General features: G+C 41.3%; 1 protein-coding gene across 1 annotated transcript in view; it reads right to left on the bottom strand.

Annotated features, from left to right (window-relative positions):
• The window catches only part of DOCK5 (dedicator of cytokinesis 5), a 64,827-nt gene that overhangs the window by 14,484 nt on the left and 31,184 nt on the right, over positions 1-19,159 (bottom strand). The window contains exons 23-41 of the mRNA XM_009884152.1: positions 18,927-19,038; positions 17,714-17,784; positions 16,616-16,722; positions 16,028-16,164; positions 15,225-15,320; positions 14,184-14,282; positions 11,380-11,474; positions 10,224-10,302; positions 9,587-9,687; positions 8,460-8,518; positions 7,800-7,954; positions 6,079-6,164; positions 5,302-5,458; positions 4,738-4,778; positions 4,531-4,621; positions 3,490-3,609; positions 2,614-2,703; positions 1,712-1,816; positions 266-407 (exon numbers count right to left, since the gene is read on the bottom strand). Of these exons, the coding sequence (XP_009882454.1) occupies positions 266-407; positions 1,712-1,816; positions 2,614-2,703; positions 3,490-3,609; positions 4,531-4,621; positions 4,738-4,778; positions 5,302-5,458; positions 6,079-6,164; positions 7,800-7,954; positions 8,460-8,518; positions 9,587-9,687; positions 10,224-10,302; positions 11,380-11,474; positions 14,184-14,282; positions 15,225-15,320; positions 16,028-16,164; positions 16,616-16,722; positions 17,714-17,784; positions 18,927-19,038 (1,943 nt within the window). The remainder of the gene's footprint in view (positions 1-265; positions 408-1,711; positions 1,817-2,613; positions 2,704-3,489; positions 3,610-4,530; positions 4,622-4,737; positions 4,779-5,301; positions 5,459-6,078; positions 6,165-7,799; positions 7,955-8,459; positions 8,519-9,586; positions 9,688-10,223; positions 10,303-11,379; positions 11,475-14,183; positions 14,283-15,224; positions 15,321-16,027; positions 16,165-16,615; positions 16,723-17,713; positions 17,785-18,926; positions 19,039-19,159) is intronic.

The raw sequence follows: 19,159 nt of genomic DNA, 5'->3' as shown, positions 1-19,159 counted from the left end.
ACAAGAAATCCCGACCTGTGACCCATTAAGGTTTTATCCTAACAGCAACTCATATAACTCCAATGATATCAAGCTGTCTCTCTTTTTCAGTATGTTTCAGCTCACTATTGCAATTCCAGATAGTCTTATTTTCAGGCCCAGCCCTGCCTTCAAAGTCCCCCTGGAACAGTAAGTTCCTTGATTATTATTGTTGTTTACCAATTCTCTTATTCTAGGAAAGAGGCAGATCCTGAACATGTCAAACGAAATTAGAACCAAAAGATACACTGTTTGGGAGAAGACTTGATCTCTTCTCCTGGAGGCGCAGTGCTGGTCATCTTCTCAGCACTAGGAAACTGGGTCAACAGCTTCAGGTTGAAGTCCTCCCTTCGTTCATACTCTTTGCCACGGTAGATAAAAATTTTATTCTGTAGGCAGCAGAAGAAAAAGAGAATTAACACTAAACAAAGCAAGGAAAAAGAGCTTTCCAAACATACACAGAGTAGTCTGAGAGATCTAGTTTATATGAAGGGCTGTCTCCTAGCTTAGCACACAGTCAGAACACGCGAGAGAAGAAACACGGGCTGGAGTGACACCACAGCAACTCTCTGGAGCAAGGCCCTGCAACGACATCCTTGTATTTGCCCCGAAAATTCATTGTTCCATATAGTGTTATTGAAGACGTTTGTGCTTTCTAGCACTCTAAGAACTCACAGATTCAACAGATGAAATCTCAGTCAGGGGACCCATTTTAAATAGGAGAACATGTGTCTCAAAAAGTTCTTTGATGCGTGGAAATGCGTGCTCCTTGCCAGAGCGCTGCTGGTATGAGTTAACAGTCTCTGTATGCGCAGAGACACGAGTTTTACCTCTGTGCCACTCCTGACTCTCTTCAGCCGTCATTAACAAGATGGCCAGCTACGGCAGCTTTGCACTACACACTTAACAGTAGACCATGGCCAATTACTTTTCCAAACTGGCCACCAAGCAGCAGTTTCTGGAAGGGATGGAATCAAAAACATGACCTGGAGGTGAAAGCCTTCCGTGCCATCCAGTTCCACAGTCCTAAGTTAACATTTTTCTTTTTTATTAAGCTTGGCTTCCGTTTAAGGCCAGTAACTTCAAACAACTCCAGTCTGAAAATGTAAATGTTCCTTGATTTTAAATAATAGTTGGGAATATTTCCTAGTATGCTGCACCCTGCCCATCTGACTCATTCTGGCTAGATTTGGCTATTATAGCCAGCGTGGCTGCTCGGCATTGCTGGACCTATCTCAAACAGGAACCAACTCTGCATTTTAATTCTTCTGCGTGGGACAGACTCTCACTAGTGTGCTTGAGCACTGAAATGATCCATGTCCTGAAAATTAGGTTGATTCAGGCTGAAAAGCAACAGGGTAAACCCTTTACAAGCTAAATATTTTCTAATGGCAACAATCATATTTCTGAGGGCACAAATACAAAAGGCAGAGTGTGTTTAAGTCCGTATAAGAACATGCCAATCATCTATCAAACCCTGTTGCAACACACCTACTGTAGGAAACTTGCTAACACAAAAAGTGTGGTCTTTTACTTGTCTCTGAAATGTTTTGAAATACTTAGGGGATTTAGAACTCTCAGTGTCATTCACAGCAAAAGGAGTTGGGCATCTGAATTTTCTTGGAAGCTCTGCAAAAGTTGTGACTTTTAGGGTACGCACCACTCCAGAACTTGAGTGCTGAAGAATTCTTACCCGGAGGAAAGAGGGGAAACCCTGACCATAGTATCCAACAGCAAAGTACTCTGGTTGAGGTCTCATTGCCTTCATGATATTCTCATAAAAAGTAGCCCGTTTCTTCTGAAAAAGACAAAGTCACCAGCATTTTCACTTTGCAGTATTCGAGGACACTGGCAGACTGTAGCTTACATTCCCAGTGACAATCCCCAATCTTTTGGTTCTCCCCTACAGAATACTTTTTAATTTTTTTTTTTTTTTTTTGATACAGTATCTCATACTTATCCATTTACTTGGTTAAATATTTGGTTTGTCTGGGCCAGAATCAACTTCATTTCCTGGTTTCCAGACAAGAACAATGCCATGTATTTCAGGATTCCAGAAGGATACTTGAAATCCTTAACTATTGCAACACAAATTAAAAATAAATATGTTCTGAAACTGAGCAGACCCAAATGGTGACAAATGTCAGAGAACTGGCAGAAATAAAACTGGGCAGATGATTCTCATATGAAAGAACATAAAGACCATCTGGTTACATCTTTAACCACTAAAACCCGTAATTCAGAACCACAATGATTCTATACTTCTGTGTTCATACACAGTTGCTTTAGCACAGAAATAACAAGGTGATGAGATTTATGGAGCCTGAAAATACACTGTGCAAATGTTACCTTATTTGATCAACACTAAGAATGCTAAACATCTGCACATGATATTGTCATGCTAATTACAAGGTCAAAACCACACACTTTAAAAAAAATTATGAAAACACATTCTTCTAATATTAAGCTTTACAAAACCATGGGGGTTATGTTGGTTTGTTTGTCTTTAACATAAATGTATTTGGGGCTTATCCTGCTCAACAACATTAATTTAAGCAGTCAGCAGCCTGCTGAAAACGAAGAAAAAAGTCTTACCAGGAGATTACCGAGTCCCTCATAATCAAAGACCTTGTTTTCATACATGTCAGCCAACTCCTTACTTAGCTGAATGGCTTTTTCCCACATCTCCATGTAGGGTGAAGGGAGGCAGGTGGGGGAAGAAGAACACAAGCAAAATAAGAGACTCAGTTAAAAGCATTCATTACCACAGAGAGGTAAACAAAAAATTCAGCTGATTTTAATTCAGGCAGTACTTTAATGCACTGCCAACTTTCCCTTAGACTCCATGCTGCACATTTTTTGTGATAATTATTATAGTCGTAGAGCTCTTTTGATTTGTAGACCTGAAAGTGATTTACAAAGCACGGTGTCTACGGTTACTCCTGACGGGGAAAAGCGAGGCACACAGAGGTGGAAGGACAGGTCTGAACAGCAAACAGGAGAGGCCCAGGTGCTCTCCTCCTACACTAATACTTCATCCACTGCAGCAGGCTTCCTCGGGTTTGTCTCGTTTAGCCCTGGTAGAATCACCTGTCCAAAGTGCAACTAACACCAGGTCAGTAACAGCCAGACAAACCACACTTAGTGCAACGCTAAAAAACCTGACAAAAGCCATTACTCAGAAAAAGAAAGGAAAACACCCATAGTTTTCTCATCTACCCAGTATCCTCAACAGGGTTAAATTTTCAGATGCTCTTTGACTAACAAGGAAATAGAAGGATTCCAGTATCACCAGGACAAATACATGCCCTGCTCGCACCAGTACTGTGGTCCCTGTTCAAAAGCCAGGCCTAAGCATCAAAGGCCTGTTATGGATCACATCTGCTTTTACCCTCGAACCCAACCTTGGCCAGCTGTGTTCCAAGCCCAGTATTTACCAGTGACCTGTAGGAACACTGCAGAGACACTCACCTTGCCCCTGTCAAAGAAGGAGATAATTTCTTGGTAGAGTTTTTCTTTGAGTTCCTGTTGTGAGTAGACATAGTAGCTGTCCCTCTGCAGGAGGTGAGGGACACATGGCTTCTCCGACCACTAGTATGGAGGAAAAAAAAAGGCAAAGTTGAAGGAACTGGAACATTTTCTGGTTAACGACTCCTTACAGAGGATAGACTCGCCTTCTGCAGGGATGCATTAAAGAAAAACCCATCATCAATGCAAAGGGAGAGCAAGGAAGTTTTGCAGTGATATAAGGGCTGTTGGCCAACTTATATAAACTAGGAATGCACACAGAAACACTGCGTCTCAGCGGCGTGGTTAGAATAACAAATAGCCAGTAAGGAGTAACTTCTTAAACCACTCCAGCCAGGAGCTCAGAAAAACATCTGATTGTGCTCTCCCACTACACACATAAACAGCCACAAAGCTTCAGTTATGTGCAAATTTTTTTCTACACTAAAAGTACACTTTAAATCAGTTTAAGAATTCATATGAATTTGTACAATTTTTATAGCCGTATTTTAAAATCTCTTTAAAATGTTAATACAAGTTTAATTATATGTGCAAAACTGGTGCGATTTTGTCTTAAGGTCCTATGTTAAGACACTAACTGAATGTGTATGGCTTTATTAATCTGTAGAAGACATGAAGAGGTTGACCAAAGTCCAAATTAAGATGGCTTAGGCTAATACATTTTAAACTGTTCACACAGAAGTGGAAAAAACTGTACCATGACTCTGAACACGGACATTTTCTCCCAGTTCACTACAGCACTCTGCTTCACTGAGAGTATGTAACAAATTGATGCTAATAACATTTTTGCTTTCATCCATTTGGCTGCTGTGCAATTTGCAAAATTGTGAAGCTCCTTAATGACCACTAGCACCCAGGTAATGCAAAGTCACATAACAAAAAAAAAAAAGAAAACAAAAGTGAATTGTTTATCCTGAGCTGTTTGCACTTAATTTGAAACCCGTACCAAGACAGTGGAAACCAACATTGGCTTTAGTGTCATACCTGGAGCAGCTCTGCATGGAGGAGGAGAGTGTATGCTGCCTCTGTGAAGTTCTCACAGTCTGTGTGCAGGTCCCGGAGTTTATACAGATACCTAAATAAATAAACAAAAAGCAATTGTTACTTGATGTGAAGGGCTCCTGTATCAGCGTACGGAACACCACAAGACAGAAAAGCTTCTATACATGTTTATGGAGGGAAACAGCCTACCTGATATAAATGTCCTCCCGTTTCTTCTCCTTATAAAAATTCTGCCAAGAATAGAAAAAAGTCAAACTTTTACAATAGATTGTGTTATGGATTTGCATAGTCATCTCTAGACAAGTAAATTAAGCATCGGGTTTAGGTATTACAAAGGTCTTTGCTGTGATTTTGCCTATTTAGGAGTATATATTCCTGCAACCATCCCTTTAACAAGGGCTACTACCACCTCCTCCAGAAAAGGGGTAAGTCAAAGAGAGAAAGTGACTTGTCTGAACTTATACAGTCTCTTTGCAGTGGAACAGACTTCCCAAACTGTCAGCTAGCCATCTTTCCTGCCTGTATTTCAGGGCTTCAGATTATCATGTAGACAAGGACTTCATTTTGGACTGTACATCTTTCTACATTATATAGCTGTCAATAGCTGGTAAACCAATTTGGGCACATCATTAATGAGAAATGGCGTAAAGAACTACTTAGAATCCTAAAAAAATAACCAAACCCATCCTTCAGAATCCACAGAAGTCAGGTCAGTAAAGAAGCACCCGTATCCAAATCTAGCCTTCCCCATACCAGCACATTGACAGTGCAGCTCATGCGGTTCTCCTTGCTTTCGTCATGCATGATTGTCCTGTAGTCCAGCAGGTTCTCTAGCAGGCTGCTGACCAGCAAAGCAAACACTTCTCCAGAAGCAGACAGATATTTATGCTTTCGACAGTGCTCCAGGAGGCTGCAGGCACACCAAGAGAGACCGACGGGAACACTCAGTTACAGTTCTGAGCCTCAGTGTAAATTAATAGCAATAATATACAATTATAAAAATATAAAATGTATATCTACTTGTTATTAAAAAATAATAAGTAGAACCTCAGTGTAAATTACTCAACCAGCCGCTCAGCTAACACAGTCAAATGCATTTCCTGAACAGAGACTCTCAGCGCAGAACAGCACCCCCCACCTACAGACCTGAGATACCCAACTCAGGCAGGTCAAAGCCTGCTTTGTTGATCGAAAACCCGCGTTCTACTCTTGGTGCTAAAAGAAGGTTCTGACTGTGCTTTAATTCTGAGCCTGCTGTTCTGAAGCTCTTCCACTTACAATCCCCACGCCAGTTTGGCACCTGCCATTAGGTTTTCATCTCCAAGTTTAGGGTAGTTGTGCAAGTTGCTGCTCCAGAATAAAAGCACCATTTTAATGCAAGCAGTCTCAGAATACCTGTATGGTATGAACATCACTGTAAACTGCACTGTCTCCCTGTTCACCAGAGCAATGAATTAGAGTTTCTTTGCATTAGAAAAATAGCCAGCTAAGCTGTACAAAAAGATCCTCCGTGTTCTTTATAAAACTCACAGTTTCTCCAGCAAAATCTTGTACTGTTCGTCTCCACGGCCACCCTCCACTTCCTGGTCCAGCTTGGTTATCAACTCATTTTCAAACTGAAAAGGCAAAAAACCACCATCAAATAAAGAGCAACTCTCAGGAGTGTGGTCTGAACATTAGTAATGCTTGTGGCTGGCGTTCCTGAACTGCCCCCCCGCTATCAGACACTGATTTTAAGAGCCAAGCTAGAGGACGCTTTTGGAGCAGAATAAAAGTGGTAAGAAGCCAAGATGACAAGATTGGAGCAAGGAAATACAAGTCCTCCCTCTCTTGTCCTACAGTCACTGGAAAGTCACGGTCTGGGGTAATTCTTCCCTCTTCTCCCCCATCCATTAGCCGTTCACTTTTGCTAGGATAAGAAGCATTCTAGCAGCCAGCTTACAGATGATAATGGTCATCCGCTCATCCTAAAGAAACTGAACTACTACCATCAGTTAAGGGCAAGTTACAACTCTCTGGCTATCATAAACACTCGTGACTACTAATTAAAGCAACTTCTCCTGATGCAAGAACCAAGTCCCGTGTGGTTATATGTCTAGCCATGAAGATACGCCCTGTTATGTGCAAGCAGATGAAGTACATCGTCTCAGTTATAACTGTAGCTAGTATATAAATACCACTGGAATGGAAAATCCATGCTACCCACATCCTGCTTCCTTCTACAGATTCCAAAAACCCCCGAGACCCCGGGGCCAACCGCACCAAAGACTGATGACCCCAAGGGAAGAAAGATCCCACACGCACACTGAAGCGGGGTCTAAGCTGGTGTGAGGATGGTGCTCAGGGAGATGCACGTCACATTTGACAACAGCCTGAAATGCCAAGGTGGCTGCCTTTTGGATGGATGGCTCCTACCCATCTCCAGGGAGAAGACTGTCTACAGCATAACTACAGTGTCCCCTGCCTGCCAGTTGAGATGTTAATGTCCAATATCCCCAGAGGAAAGCTGGTCAAGAGTAAGTCCTTAGAAACTGCAGTGAAAACTTAACCTCAGGGCAAAAGCGAAAGCTCCTCTTTTTTCCTTCCTTACTTTCTGGTGCTTTCTCAGTAGCAATAAGAGGTAACTTCTGGAGAAATTAGCACAGGGTTGGAACTCAGGGATCCGTGTCCCGTTCCCTGCTCTGCCCTTTTACTTGTGCAGCCTCGAGCAAATCCTTTGTATCACTGTTCTCCTTTCCATAATGATGGCATCAGTAGTCACAAAAGCATTGTCAAATTTGAAGTTAATAGAGGATTAGTCAGTATGTAAGCAAATACAGTTCTAACACTTAACTGTGCAGCAATTTTCTTCACAGTGACTTACGTGTACAGCCAATTATCTGCCTTGGGGGAATTTATATTGTCATTATAAATGTGATTAGACATTACTTTTTAGAGTACCCTCTTAGGGTCTCCAAATTGCTTCACAATTTAGAGGTGGGTATTCACACATTTGCAAATGCAGAAATGTATGAAAACAGAGCGATTCATTAATTATCAAAGTCATGCAAAGGTACAGTCAGGGACAGAACTGAAGAGTGCTGACTCCTACAAACAACTGAACAATAACTCCCCAAAGTGTTTGGCACAATGCTTGTTTTGTGGATTGGGTTTTTTTGTTGTTGTTGTTGTTTTTGTTTAAATGTTCTCTTCTCCTACTTGCCCAATCCATACTGCGGAACACTGGTACTGAAGATACCAAGCTCTCTTACCATATGGAAGTTTCTGTTCCCACTGAAGTTAAACTCGCACTGCATCATATCAAAGAAGATGGGAATGGTGGCTTTCCGTAGCTCAGGCTCTGGGACCAGCGTTACCTCCAGGATTGGGCCTACCATTGCTGGAATGAATTTTATTTTGTGGGGACCTGCAAGAAAGTCAAAGTCAGATACATCCTAATGGCAGGATTTGGATATCCAAATGTTTAAGCACATTATTCATATAAAGTAAAGGCCATATAACAGAGACATTCTGCTTAGCATGCATATTTTATGCGGATAATGGCTACCTAAGGTAGAATTAACATGTTACAGCTCCAAATTTCAGGAATAGTCCAAGAAAATAACTGAACTGAACTGCACGCAAATTGCATCGCAAATCACAAAGGCTCTCTGAAAAATTCTATTCTTGTCCTTCATATGGTAGAACATCCTTTATAAGGAATCTAAGAAATTATCTCAGCAGCTGATGTGAGAAAAGATCAGCTTTTGCAAGCTGTTTACACAAAAAGGAAAAGAGATTTTGTGCTGTGAAACAGCTGAACCTTAAGCGTATTTCCCCACATTAAACATGAGCAGCTTTTATAAAGAAATAAAGGATTTGAAACCCAGCTTGAGAGCTTGAATAAAGATAATTCTTTAGCTGGAACTCACCCAGATTATACCACATATCCCTTATTTTGAAGCCAATTTCTTTCCGCATGTCCCCATACCTAGAAAAAAGCATTAGAAAGAAAAAGATGAGAGAGGCCTTTGCACTGAAGTTACTTTTGCAAAGCTGCTGAAGAAATTTAATGGCAAAACTACAAAATCTATTACCCTCTCCTTAAGAAAATACCACGCACAAACCTGAATATTCCGGGCATTTATATCAAGGAGAATCACAGACTATCTTCCCTACTAAGGGTCTACCAAGTAGTTCCTCGATATTACATACCTTTTGTCAGATGTTCAACTCATTCTCTTCTCCTCCTTACCCTGCCCAGCACTAATGCTCAGTGCGCAGAGGAAGAGAACGGCCACGTGCCATTATAGCAGAAGACTGCAGACTCCCCGAGAGCAGAATTAAGCTGCAGTCCTGCTGCTTCATGCTATTTTACCCAGAATTTTGTTGTATTCGGTGGTTTTCCCTAAAGTTTTAACTGCTGATATGAAGAGAATGCAAGAATATTTGATTACCAGGCATCTGAAAGCCCTCCTTATCGCAGAAAAAAGGTGGCAAACAGTAACTGTGTATGCTCTAACAAAATTCTATGTCAAGATCTACAAAAGATATTTAGGCACTTGATTCCAGCTAAATGCACAAGGAAAAGCTGTTCAGTGTCTTTGTGAATTTGGCCGAGTTACTAAAAATTACTACTTTTGGCCTGATGAATGCCTCTGAATCGCTCTCACTTTCAAAAAAGAAAAAGCAAAGAGAGGGGACTAAAAAAGTTGCAGGGCTTTTAGGATTCTTGCTTACCTACCTTACATAATGGCTGAGGAATTGCATAAGGTATTGCTTGGAAACTATGGCAAGCCTTCTGTTACAGACCCTACAGCGGAAAGAATCCTTTGGCAAGGTGCTTAAACTGAGCTCAAACAGCTCTGAGCAGAGTTACACATCCACAGTGTAAAGACCTGACATCTGTCCTAGTCACCCCTCCCTTTATCATCATTCATTAATCAAGCACTTCCATGGCATGCTTTATCTCATTCTAAGATTGTACAGGGTACGTCTGGAACAGTAAAAAATTTCTTAAAAGCAAAAAGGCCTGGCAACTTTTGAAATGTAAACTCACTTCTTGATAATTTTGTTGCGTTTGGCTTGTGAGAAGGTCTCCAGCTGGAGGGATTCATGAGTGAGAAAGGCCACTGCCAAATGGAAATAGTTATTCCAGAGCTGTGGAAGAGAAACAAGTCTAAAATAGGAGAAGACAAGGGAAAAGCGACACCAGCACAACAGAGCTCCACAGCCCCAGATGCTGCAGTCTCCCCGCTAAGTGCTAACGCGGAACTGCACCGACAGTGGGCTGGTAGACGAGTCTGCGTTCTCAGCCACAGCAGGGAAGCCAGAAGCGTACAACAACTTAAAATCGCTCACTCTTTCTAGCTTGTACTTTCTAACTAAAGGAAGTGACACAAAGTGGGTACACCCATACAGTATTTTGTCCTTAACCAGTCAGGCACAAATCAGCTGTAGTCAGCACGCTGCTCAACTTGACCTTGTAAAGCCTGCAGCCGTGGCATCTGCTCGCAACTTATTGCTGCACTAATCACAGCTCTGTAACTCAGAACGGCTTCGCTATAAAAGACCATGGACATTTTCCACGGGCCAGCTCCATATCAGCAAATCTGTTAACAGTGGGATTTGTTTGTTGTTCCTGACTTTCAGGACTGGGGCCCATAAGAAAAATCCAGAACCAACAGAACTATTACCTGGAGTTCAAAATTTGCTTGATCCAGAAAGAAACGGTTGAGTACAGAGGTAAATTGGTTCACCGCCCGCAGGAAAACCCTGGAAGAGATAAAAACATCAAATAGAAGGTGTCTCTTGAAAAGATAACATTGTAGTTCTGGGTTTACAACTCCTACATGTAAACTCAGCAGACGACAACAGACACTCCCAAGCAAGACAGATACTCTTCTATAATGCTATTTCACCTCCTTCCCAGTAGAGGGACATTCAGGGAAAGTTATTCCTCTTTTTCTGAGCAAAAGAAACCTTGACTGGAGACGAATGAAAAACAGAACACTTTTTGGGTCATCCAATCTCTTTGACACTGCAATGCCATTCCAGACAGTGGCTCCCGTTAAGTTTAGCCTATTCTCACTACTGAAGCACTGAAATAACTTCCCACTTTCACATCCTTTACACCCACACTGCACCCCTACGACACCGTGGAGCTACGCCTCCTCCACTTTGAAGATGACCTGCATGACTGTGCCATGCAAACAGGAGTTACGGGCTTGTTGTTTCCTCGTTCCGTCCCCAGTTCTGTTGGTAACGCCTGCGGAAAGGTTAAACTCACAGGCACACAGGCCCTGCCATGGTGCGGATAGCAGGCTGTGGCCATGCTTTGCTCCTCAGCACAGTACACAGAGAGTCAGCCAAAGGCACTCAAATTGTACAGACTTAGCAGGAGAGTGACTCACACAAGGCCAAGCAGAGGCCGCAGCAGAGGACAGAAGTGAGCCTGGGTAGTTCTAGCTTACAGGCCAGCACACTAAACCCTAGACCACATTTATGTCCTACCGTAGCTTTATGTTTGCCATGTGACACCCCCAGAATCGAGACCAAAAAGGCCTCCGATTTATGTTGCACTCTCCAGCAGGGAAGTGGCTGGATGAAAGACTGCACAGTTTTGATTGTGTGCCTTTGGGCAGGAGAAAAAAAGATTTCCAGTCCGTCAACAGAAACGTGCAGGCACTACAATTTACTGAAATCTAATTTAAACCACCCATAAACTGTAAAAGAAAATAAGCCTATGTAACTCCAGTGATTTGCAAGCCTGCTTGTGCGAGTCCCTCTCCTTTCAGGACCAGGAAGGCCCCAAAGCAGTCGCAAGACTTGAAACAGCAGCAACTAATATACCTGCTCTGCATCATGTTCATGACCATCCAGTCAGCCGCATAGACGTTTTTTCCAATCAGATCCTTAAACATAATAAATGTTTCCATGAGGAAGTCCTGTTGGAAAAATAAAAACCACAGCCTATCAGGTTGCGTATCTTAATCTTTTATCCGCAGGAAAATATAGGGAAATGCAAATGTTTGCAATTGCGTTGATTAACAACCGCATTGATTAGCAATCAATACGCTATACCTCCTAAGAAGGATCTCTTATTGTGTGGGTATATTCCAACAACTAAATTATTTCTGACATCTCATCCATTCAATTACAGAAGGAGAAGTAATTCCACAGAACATGTTGATCTGTTTAATTAAATCTGTCTTTACTGTTTTGAATTAAGCTCTGTTGTAGGGAGTTCTGGTGCACAAGCTGGATTAAAAAGCAAAACCAATATTCAAGGACTTGTTTCCAAACATCTGAACGATGGCAGTGTGACAGCCCTATGCAGTATCTTCTATAAAGATGGAAATGATAATGGATTTTCACTATCCCAACTAGTTAAGTCTTTTCTGCTCCAGTTTAAGAACGATACTTAAACAGAGGTAGTGAACATGCCATCAAACACATGGTTTAGAACATTCCTGTAGAAAAGACTTTTTGCACAAACACTGAACTGCTCCAAACAAAGCTATATCACACCTCATGACTTGGGCAAGGCAAGGTTGAACTGTAGAATAAGAAAAAGAAAAAAAGAAGAGAGATGAGCAAAAGAAGGTAATGTCATGAATATCGATCTCTATATTGTGGTCTCTACAAATATAAGTGCTACCTATGAGCATTTAAATGGATTCTATTCTCTACAAAGACAGCACATTAGCATTCAAAAATGAGAGGGACACAAAGAAGGTCACATGAGAAATCGCCACCTTGCAAAGCTCACCAGGAAAAGAAATAAAGCTGAACAGCTTGCTCTGAAGAATTGGCAAGCGACATCGATAGAGAGAGAGAAATGGGCATTTGGTGCTGCCTCAGTAAAAGTCTTTTAGGCATTATTAAATCAGGGCTTGATGGAAAGGTTCGGACTTGACAAGGGGCACCTTGAAGATATGAATTAACTTATAACAGTGTTAAACCAACCAAGTAATGATGCAATGCCACGGCTGTAAATACCACAGCAAATAAAAACCAACAGTAAACAACAAAATACATAAAAACAACTACTGCAGTAAAAAAAAGTGCAAGGTTCTACCATGGGCTTGCTTCTGTAGATTTAAGGATTTGTAAAAATTAAATTACAAATTGGTGTTAGCGATCAGTATCTGTTCAAATGATATGCAGGTAGTTCTAATGATTACGTAATTCACCCTCTTGATACGTCTTCATGTAGAAGCTTTATGTATACACACAGAAATACAAAAGAAATATTCTCCTATTTGAGTTAGAAGACAGAACTATGTGGTAAAAGAAGACATCTTCAACTTCCAAGCTGAGCTTCAACCTGAAGTTGACATTTCAGGAAAGCTTTAAGCACCTGTTTAACCATACCTTGGACTTAAGTTATGATGGTCTCCTCCTACCTCAACTGCTCTTCAGGAAAAAGACAAAATTCTGAGTTGAGGCTCACTCAACATAAAATTTGTTTCAATTCTGCCTTGAATCCACCTTTCTCCGAAAGCCATCCGATTTGTCTTCCTAGCACCCTTCTTCCTCAGACACGGTGTTTCTACATAACCCTGCTGAAAACCTTTTCACTCATTTACATGATGAACACCCGCAGAATTCCTTGATGTCCTTGATTTTGTTTTCCTTCACAAAAAATTCTTTGGGCAATATAAAAAGCAGTTCTAAAACTAGATGATGAGTGCTCTCTATAGACAATAGAGCCCAGTGGCCTTTTAATGCAGAAGTGACAGAAATGTGTGTGTCCTGTAGGTGGCTATGTTGCTCAACAGATAGCAAGCAATTCCAACTGCACAGGGAAAAGATCACCTTGCAATCCAAAATGACTTACAAACACCTTCTTATGGGTTTTGATCTAGCTTTTACAGGAAGAACACAACTCCAGGCTCTTCCCCAGCCAGTATTTAAATAAGCAAGCACTTCTAAGTTGCAAAACAGTAAGTATGGGGACAAAAAACCCAGAAGAGTTGCTGTATCGTGCTTCAGAGACTTGCATAAATACTGGGTTTGGTTCTGACTTGTTCTGGGTAGTCTGGAGGAAAAAATCTGAACAGAGCTGGTAATTCTAAGGGCCTCAAAAAAAAAAAAGACCACCCCAAAACAAAAACCCACCAACCCTAACATTTCACCTGGTTTCATATTGAAAGTCTTTGGGGACATGGATTGTACACAGTTTTTAACATGGAGGGAAGAAACTACTTGCATTGCTGCCCACTCAAACAAGCCTAAAGCATTCAATTAAACTCTAGAAGAGGAGAAAGAATTAGATAAAGAGAACAGGATCAGATAGACATACAGTGAGAGCAAGAGAGGGGAAAATGCTTTTCTTTTTCATCTTCATTCACTCTTCCAGTTCCTGACTTTTTCCTTGAAGATTTAAATAGTCATTAAACGTGTTTTTACTCAAATAGCTACAAATGCTATTCTCAAGCTCTACTGAGTCAGCAACGCTCGCTGTGTATACCCTGCAGGGGTGATGTGACTATATATATCCCCAGGGGCTGTGGCATTAGGTGCCCATAAGTCATTAACGATGAATGCAGTATAATCACTCCCAAACTGAATACAGTAACTTGAAATGACCTTTCAGAAGCAGAGTGTAATTCTTTATGGGCTGAGCTAATTCCCCAGCCAGGCTGACTTACAATAATGTCCTGCTTGGTTTTGAAAGTATTGATGTAATGGTTGTAATGGAAATCATCCATCTGCCTCAGGATGGCTGTCATGCAGGCCACAAAAATACCCTAGAACAGGAAAAACAAAACATTTGATTATTTTTCTTTATTAAGCACTGTCAGGTCAAAGTGTGGCATACGCTTTCAGAGTTCTCCTAATCAAATCTCACCGATCACAATCCTGCTCATCTATGTCCTGACATCAGTCTATGTGACTATTTAGTCCTCTACCCCAAACCAGTCAAGACTTCCTAAATTTCAATTATGAAGTCTGGGTATAGCTTTCTTTCCCCTCAGGGATCACAGTCTGCAAGAAAAACACATCCTCGAAACAATGGACTGTATAACACTATACACCACTGCACTGTATCATAAGGGTCTTCTCCAACCTAAATGATACTATGAGTTTATGGTTTTCAAATTTACTATGGCCAACTATAATTGTCACGGCTAACATATTGGTAATAGTATTAACTTTATCTTAGAGTTATCAAAAAAACCCCCATATATTGCTATATCTTTTTATCCATTGCTATATCAAGAGCCCAGCTCTTGATTTTCCCATCTTTCTGTACACGGTAAATTAAAACATACCAACTTGCTTATACCTTCTAAGATGCCACACAGTACTCAGAAATGCCCCTTAGAGATGCCCCATCCTTCAGTATTTAATCCTATTCAGCCAAGGTGACAAAAGAGCGTTTTTTCAGCAAAGACTCCTTGTATATTAGATAATGCACTGAACCCAAACTCTGTGCACACGGGCCCAAAGGAAGTTGCAATCACAGCCAACCGTGATTCAGTTTGAACTGCTGCTGGAAGAGGACAATTTGTATCCTAATACCTGGTCTCAGAAACCCACCAAAAGCCATGTTTTAGTGGCACAGAAGCCCTGCAGGAAACGGAAAGATGATTTCATAAACCACTGCCACACGCTGAAATCTCCCAGGAGAACAAATTCCACTATAACAAACGGCAAAGTAATAACTGAAGCAAGTAAAAGGCTCTCACGATGTGTGGAGACTGTCTGCTCATTCCAATCACGGTGCGGTTTATTCTCCTTAGCAGGCGTTCCATGATCAGCTGGATGTGGACAGCGGTGGGCCCCTGGGGATATTCAACAAGGAAAACTTGAGACAATTCTTAATGTATACTGTTCTAGAGTGTGCTCCCTGTGTGGGAGGACTGCCCTGACAGTGGTCAATTGTTATTAGAGAATGCAAAAAAGGAGATTTAAAACACATGAGCAATCAATTCAAATACTGTAGGCATACGCTTAGTGGAGAGCTAATTGATCTATACCAGCTTCATTAGTTCATCCTGGCATAGCTAAACTGAAGCTGGTGCTTTGATTGGGCTTTGTTTTCCCTGAACAGCTCTTCAGTTCAAACTATTCTTTTCACAGCAACTTAGAATCAATTTCCACGACTAACGTGGCGAGTAAGTGTATTTTCCTGACTGAATAATGATCGTTGTTCCTATTTCATAGCAGAGAAAACAAGAAACCAAATACTTTTATGACTTGCTTCAACAAGCCACCGAAGTAATCAAGAATAACATTTTGGTCCCTAGAAAGGAAAGTAATTGCTTTTTGTACTGTAGTGATAACCACTAACTCAACCTTTTATGGATCTTTTTAGACACAGCTACTTTATGTGCAAAGAGATTCAAAGAACTATACAGCAACGCAACACAATTTCTGTGAACATCAGAGCTTCGTAATTCTTCAAAGTATAAGTTGAGAAAATTTCTTTCCCGTAACTTCTCAAAAGAAGAATTAACCTTAATTTGCACCCTTGACAGTTCATGCTCACCACATCTTTCCGATCCAGGACTTCAAGAACATTGCTAAGTAGCTGTGAGCAGGCCTCGTGGTCAGGCTTGTTCGAGTTGTCATCCAGCTGGCCACTTAGCTGATCTATTAGGAGCGGCAGAAGAGCATCTCTGCATTCTAAGAAATGAAACAGAGCATCACATCTTGTTGGTCTCAGAAGGTTCTTCAGCATTCAGTATACATGGGTGTCACACAGTAGCTTTCTGCCCATAACTTTATCTTGGACACCAAAACATGCTTACATCCATTTAAGTTACCACAAACAGATCAAAGACAGTCACAAATAACCTGTAATTATATGTATTGCATCAAACAGCGCGCTCTCACCTTCTACCTCTTTCCTAAATCAACACACTGGATCGGGATCCTACAGTATCAGGCGGTGTATAGAGACTGAGCAGCAAAAAAAGTTTCAATTGTTCCATGGCAAGGAATATTTCTAAAGATGGATTTACCGGTAGACTACCACTGATAACTGATGTAAAGTACACGTGAACTTGAAAGACATTTTTGTTTTTAAGGGTGCGTGGCGCCATGCAGAATCCAGAGATTTCAATTTGCTACTTACCAGACTGTTTGAACAAATCACTCTCGACTATCTTGGTCATGCAGTTCAGCTTCTGTCGAACTAACTGGTTGTCAGGAATACTCTGGATAAACTTGCTGAAGAGGACACTAGTGTGCAAACCACAAAGTAAGCAGAAGGTCAGCATTTTCACCCAATGTGATCCCATCCTAGACTAACGCTGTTCTGCACCTGCACAAGTCAAGCAGTTTTGTCACTGTGTGGACACATGACCTGGAAGCGGTCTCCAGGCAAATTACTGTAGAGCCCTAACTTATTTTCAAGAAACTTAGCACAGAACTTTTACTAAAGCTGGACAGGATTCAGACTAAAGGCTTAAACCTCTTAAAATGAAGCTTGCATCCCAAGACACACTAGAGGTACCACAAAAGCTTATACACAGACAATACTGTCTGCCCTCCGGTGCCAGCGTAAGATAGTCGCACTTACTTTCATACAAAATGAAAGCAGAATTTTGCAAAGCTTCAGCAGACCACTACCGAAACTTGAAGCACTGCTATATACAATGGCAAGAGTGTATCCTTCCAGATGCCCCTTTCATCAAGAGCGATGACTCATTTCAATCTGAGATTCCGTTAAATTAAATTCCATGTACATTTGCTGTCTGTCTACTGTTTATGAGCAAATTACTTGTGTCAGAACAAGGAGGCATAACTGGGAGGTTCTGGGCAAAGCTATAAGCACCAAAGAACAGAAATCCACACAATAGTGTGAATTTCCTGAATAAATACAACTTTCGTTTTCCTGACCAAGGCTGTGCCTTTGTCACACATTTTAGTTTACCTCAGAAGCAATCATTAAGAATCGGTGGAAAATTGCACAATGTTTCAACGTATCACTCCCCAGTCCCAGTCAAATTTTGGTCTTCCGTAAAATCGCAAAGCGCCTAAGAGCAAGCAGTTGAGAGGCATAGATTCCTTTGAACTAAACTGACTTCCTTTAAAGCCCTGCAAGCGCTTCCTCAAATTCATGCACAGTACGTGCATCATCATGTCATAATCAGAGTGGCTGTTTTTAGGAAAGTTTCCAAAATTCTTCCCAACACACGAGCTGGGTTCAGAGGACAAACAATATGGTTACCTGAGCTCAACAGGGTCAAATACTAGTTTGACATCATTTATGATGCTTGGCAAATACTTTAAAGCTGCACCCTGCAAGAAAAAAAACCAAGGACATGAAACACACACGGAAAGCGAGCTAGACTAGCTGGTTCGTTCTAAAAGGGTGTAAAGTCTCAACAACAATGCCCGTAGCTCACATGGCAAATCTAGCTTTTGTCAAGAGCAAATATGCAGACAGCTGTAGAGAACTGGCTTAAGATCAAATTTATGCATCCAAAGAGCCTCCAGCAACCACACATCTGCAGTGCAGAGCGGAAAAGGTGAAGGAGGAAGGATTCCTAGCCAAGTTCTTCAGGTTTTGCCAACATCCTGCACTTGCAGGGATTAAGCTCCTTATAGCCTGACATGAAAAGCATTAATCAGTTAACTTGACTCGGTGTTCTGCATACTTTAGCATGTCCACGTACACAGTAATAAAGTCACCTAGGTATTAGTATGGCTTTCTTAAATGTAGCGTCCAGACAATGAGATGCAACAGCAACTAAAGGTCTCTCCATGATGCTCTACGGCTGCTGCCAGCAGGTACGCTGACCACAGGAGAATCAAAGTTGGGCTTTAAATCACCCAATTGCTAATTAAAAGTTTTGATTCAATCTTTCCTTCAAACAGAGAAAAGCACGTTGGCTAGAACTGAAATAAAGAAAGCAATCTAAAGACCTCATTGCCTTTAGCAATTTAGCAGCCTCATTGCATGGCTGCTCCTCCTCAGAGCATAACCCAGTTGACACCAGAAAAAGCAAGCAAATATAAAATTTAAGACCCATTTAGAAGCCATTTGTTTTTTCATCACTTTCATCGCCAGCATTACGTTGATTTTTGCAGTGGTTTAACATTTCTACCTCCAACACCCTCAAGCTTCATGTTTCTGGCTGAAGTGTCTCCCACACTGCAGTAGATTACATCTTCACTGGTCATTAGCTTTTATCCTAGCAAGTGCTGAAGGGTTTTCAGCAAAGCCACAGCTCTCATATCTTTATTTGATAAACTTTGGGGTTTAAATATTCCTTTCCTGCTACACACAGTTCATTAAAACAGACATTCAGAGGTGGTGTGACTCATCTGCATGGGTTTTACGCGCCTCAAAGCATGTCCCTTTTTCTTCCTCCCTCCTACCCCTCAACCGTACCAGTTGATCTAATAAAAGATATTACCTCCCTGAAAATTATGCATACCTTAATCTTGACAGCCTCCTCTAAAGGCCGGTCCATGAGGACATTGAAGGAGAGGAACAGCTTGCGTATAGCATCATTAAATTCATCTCCATCTTCACTTTTCCCATAAAACCTACAAAGAACAGAAAGAGCCAGTTACACACATAAATCTAGGCTAACAGTGTCACAGTAGCTGAAGTATTATTTTATCCTGTGGAACAACATCTTAATGCAATCTCCTTCTACAAAGTTTA

Source organism: Charadrius vociferus, unplaced genomic scaffold (assembly GCF_000708025.1).
Source record: "Charadrius vociferus isolate BGI_N301 unplaced genomic scaffold, ASM70802v2 scaffold384, whole genome shotgun sequence".
NCBI lineage: Eukaryota > Metazoa > Chordata > Aves > Charadriiformes > Charadriidae > Charadrius > Charadrius vociferus.
This window is presented reverse-complemented; position numbering and strand designations above follow the sequence as displayed.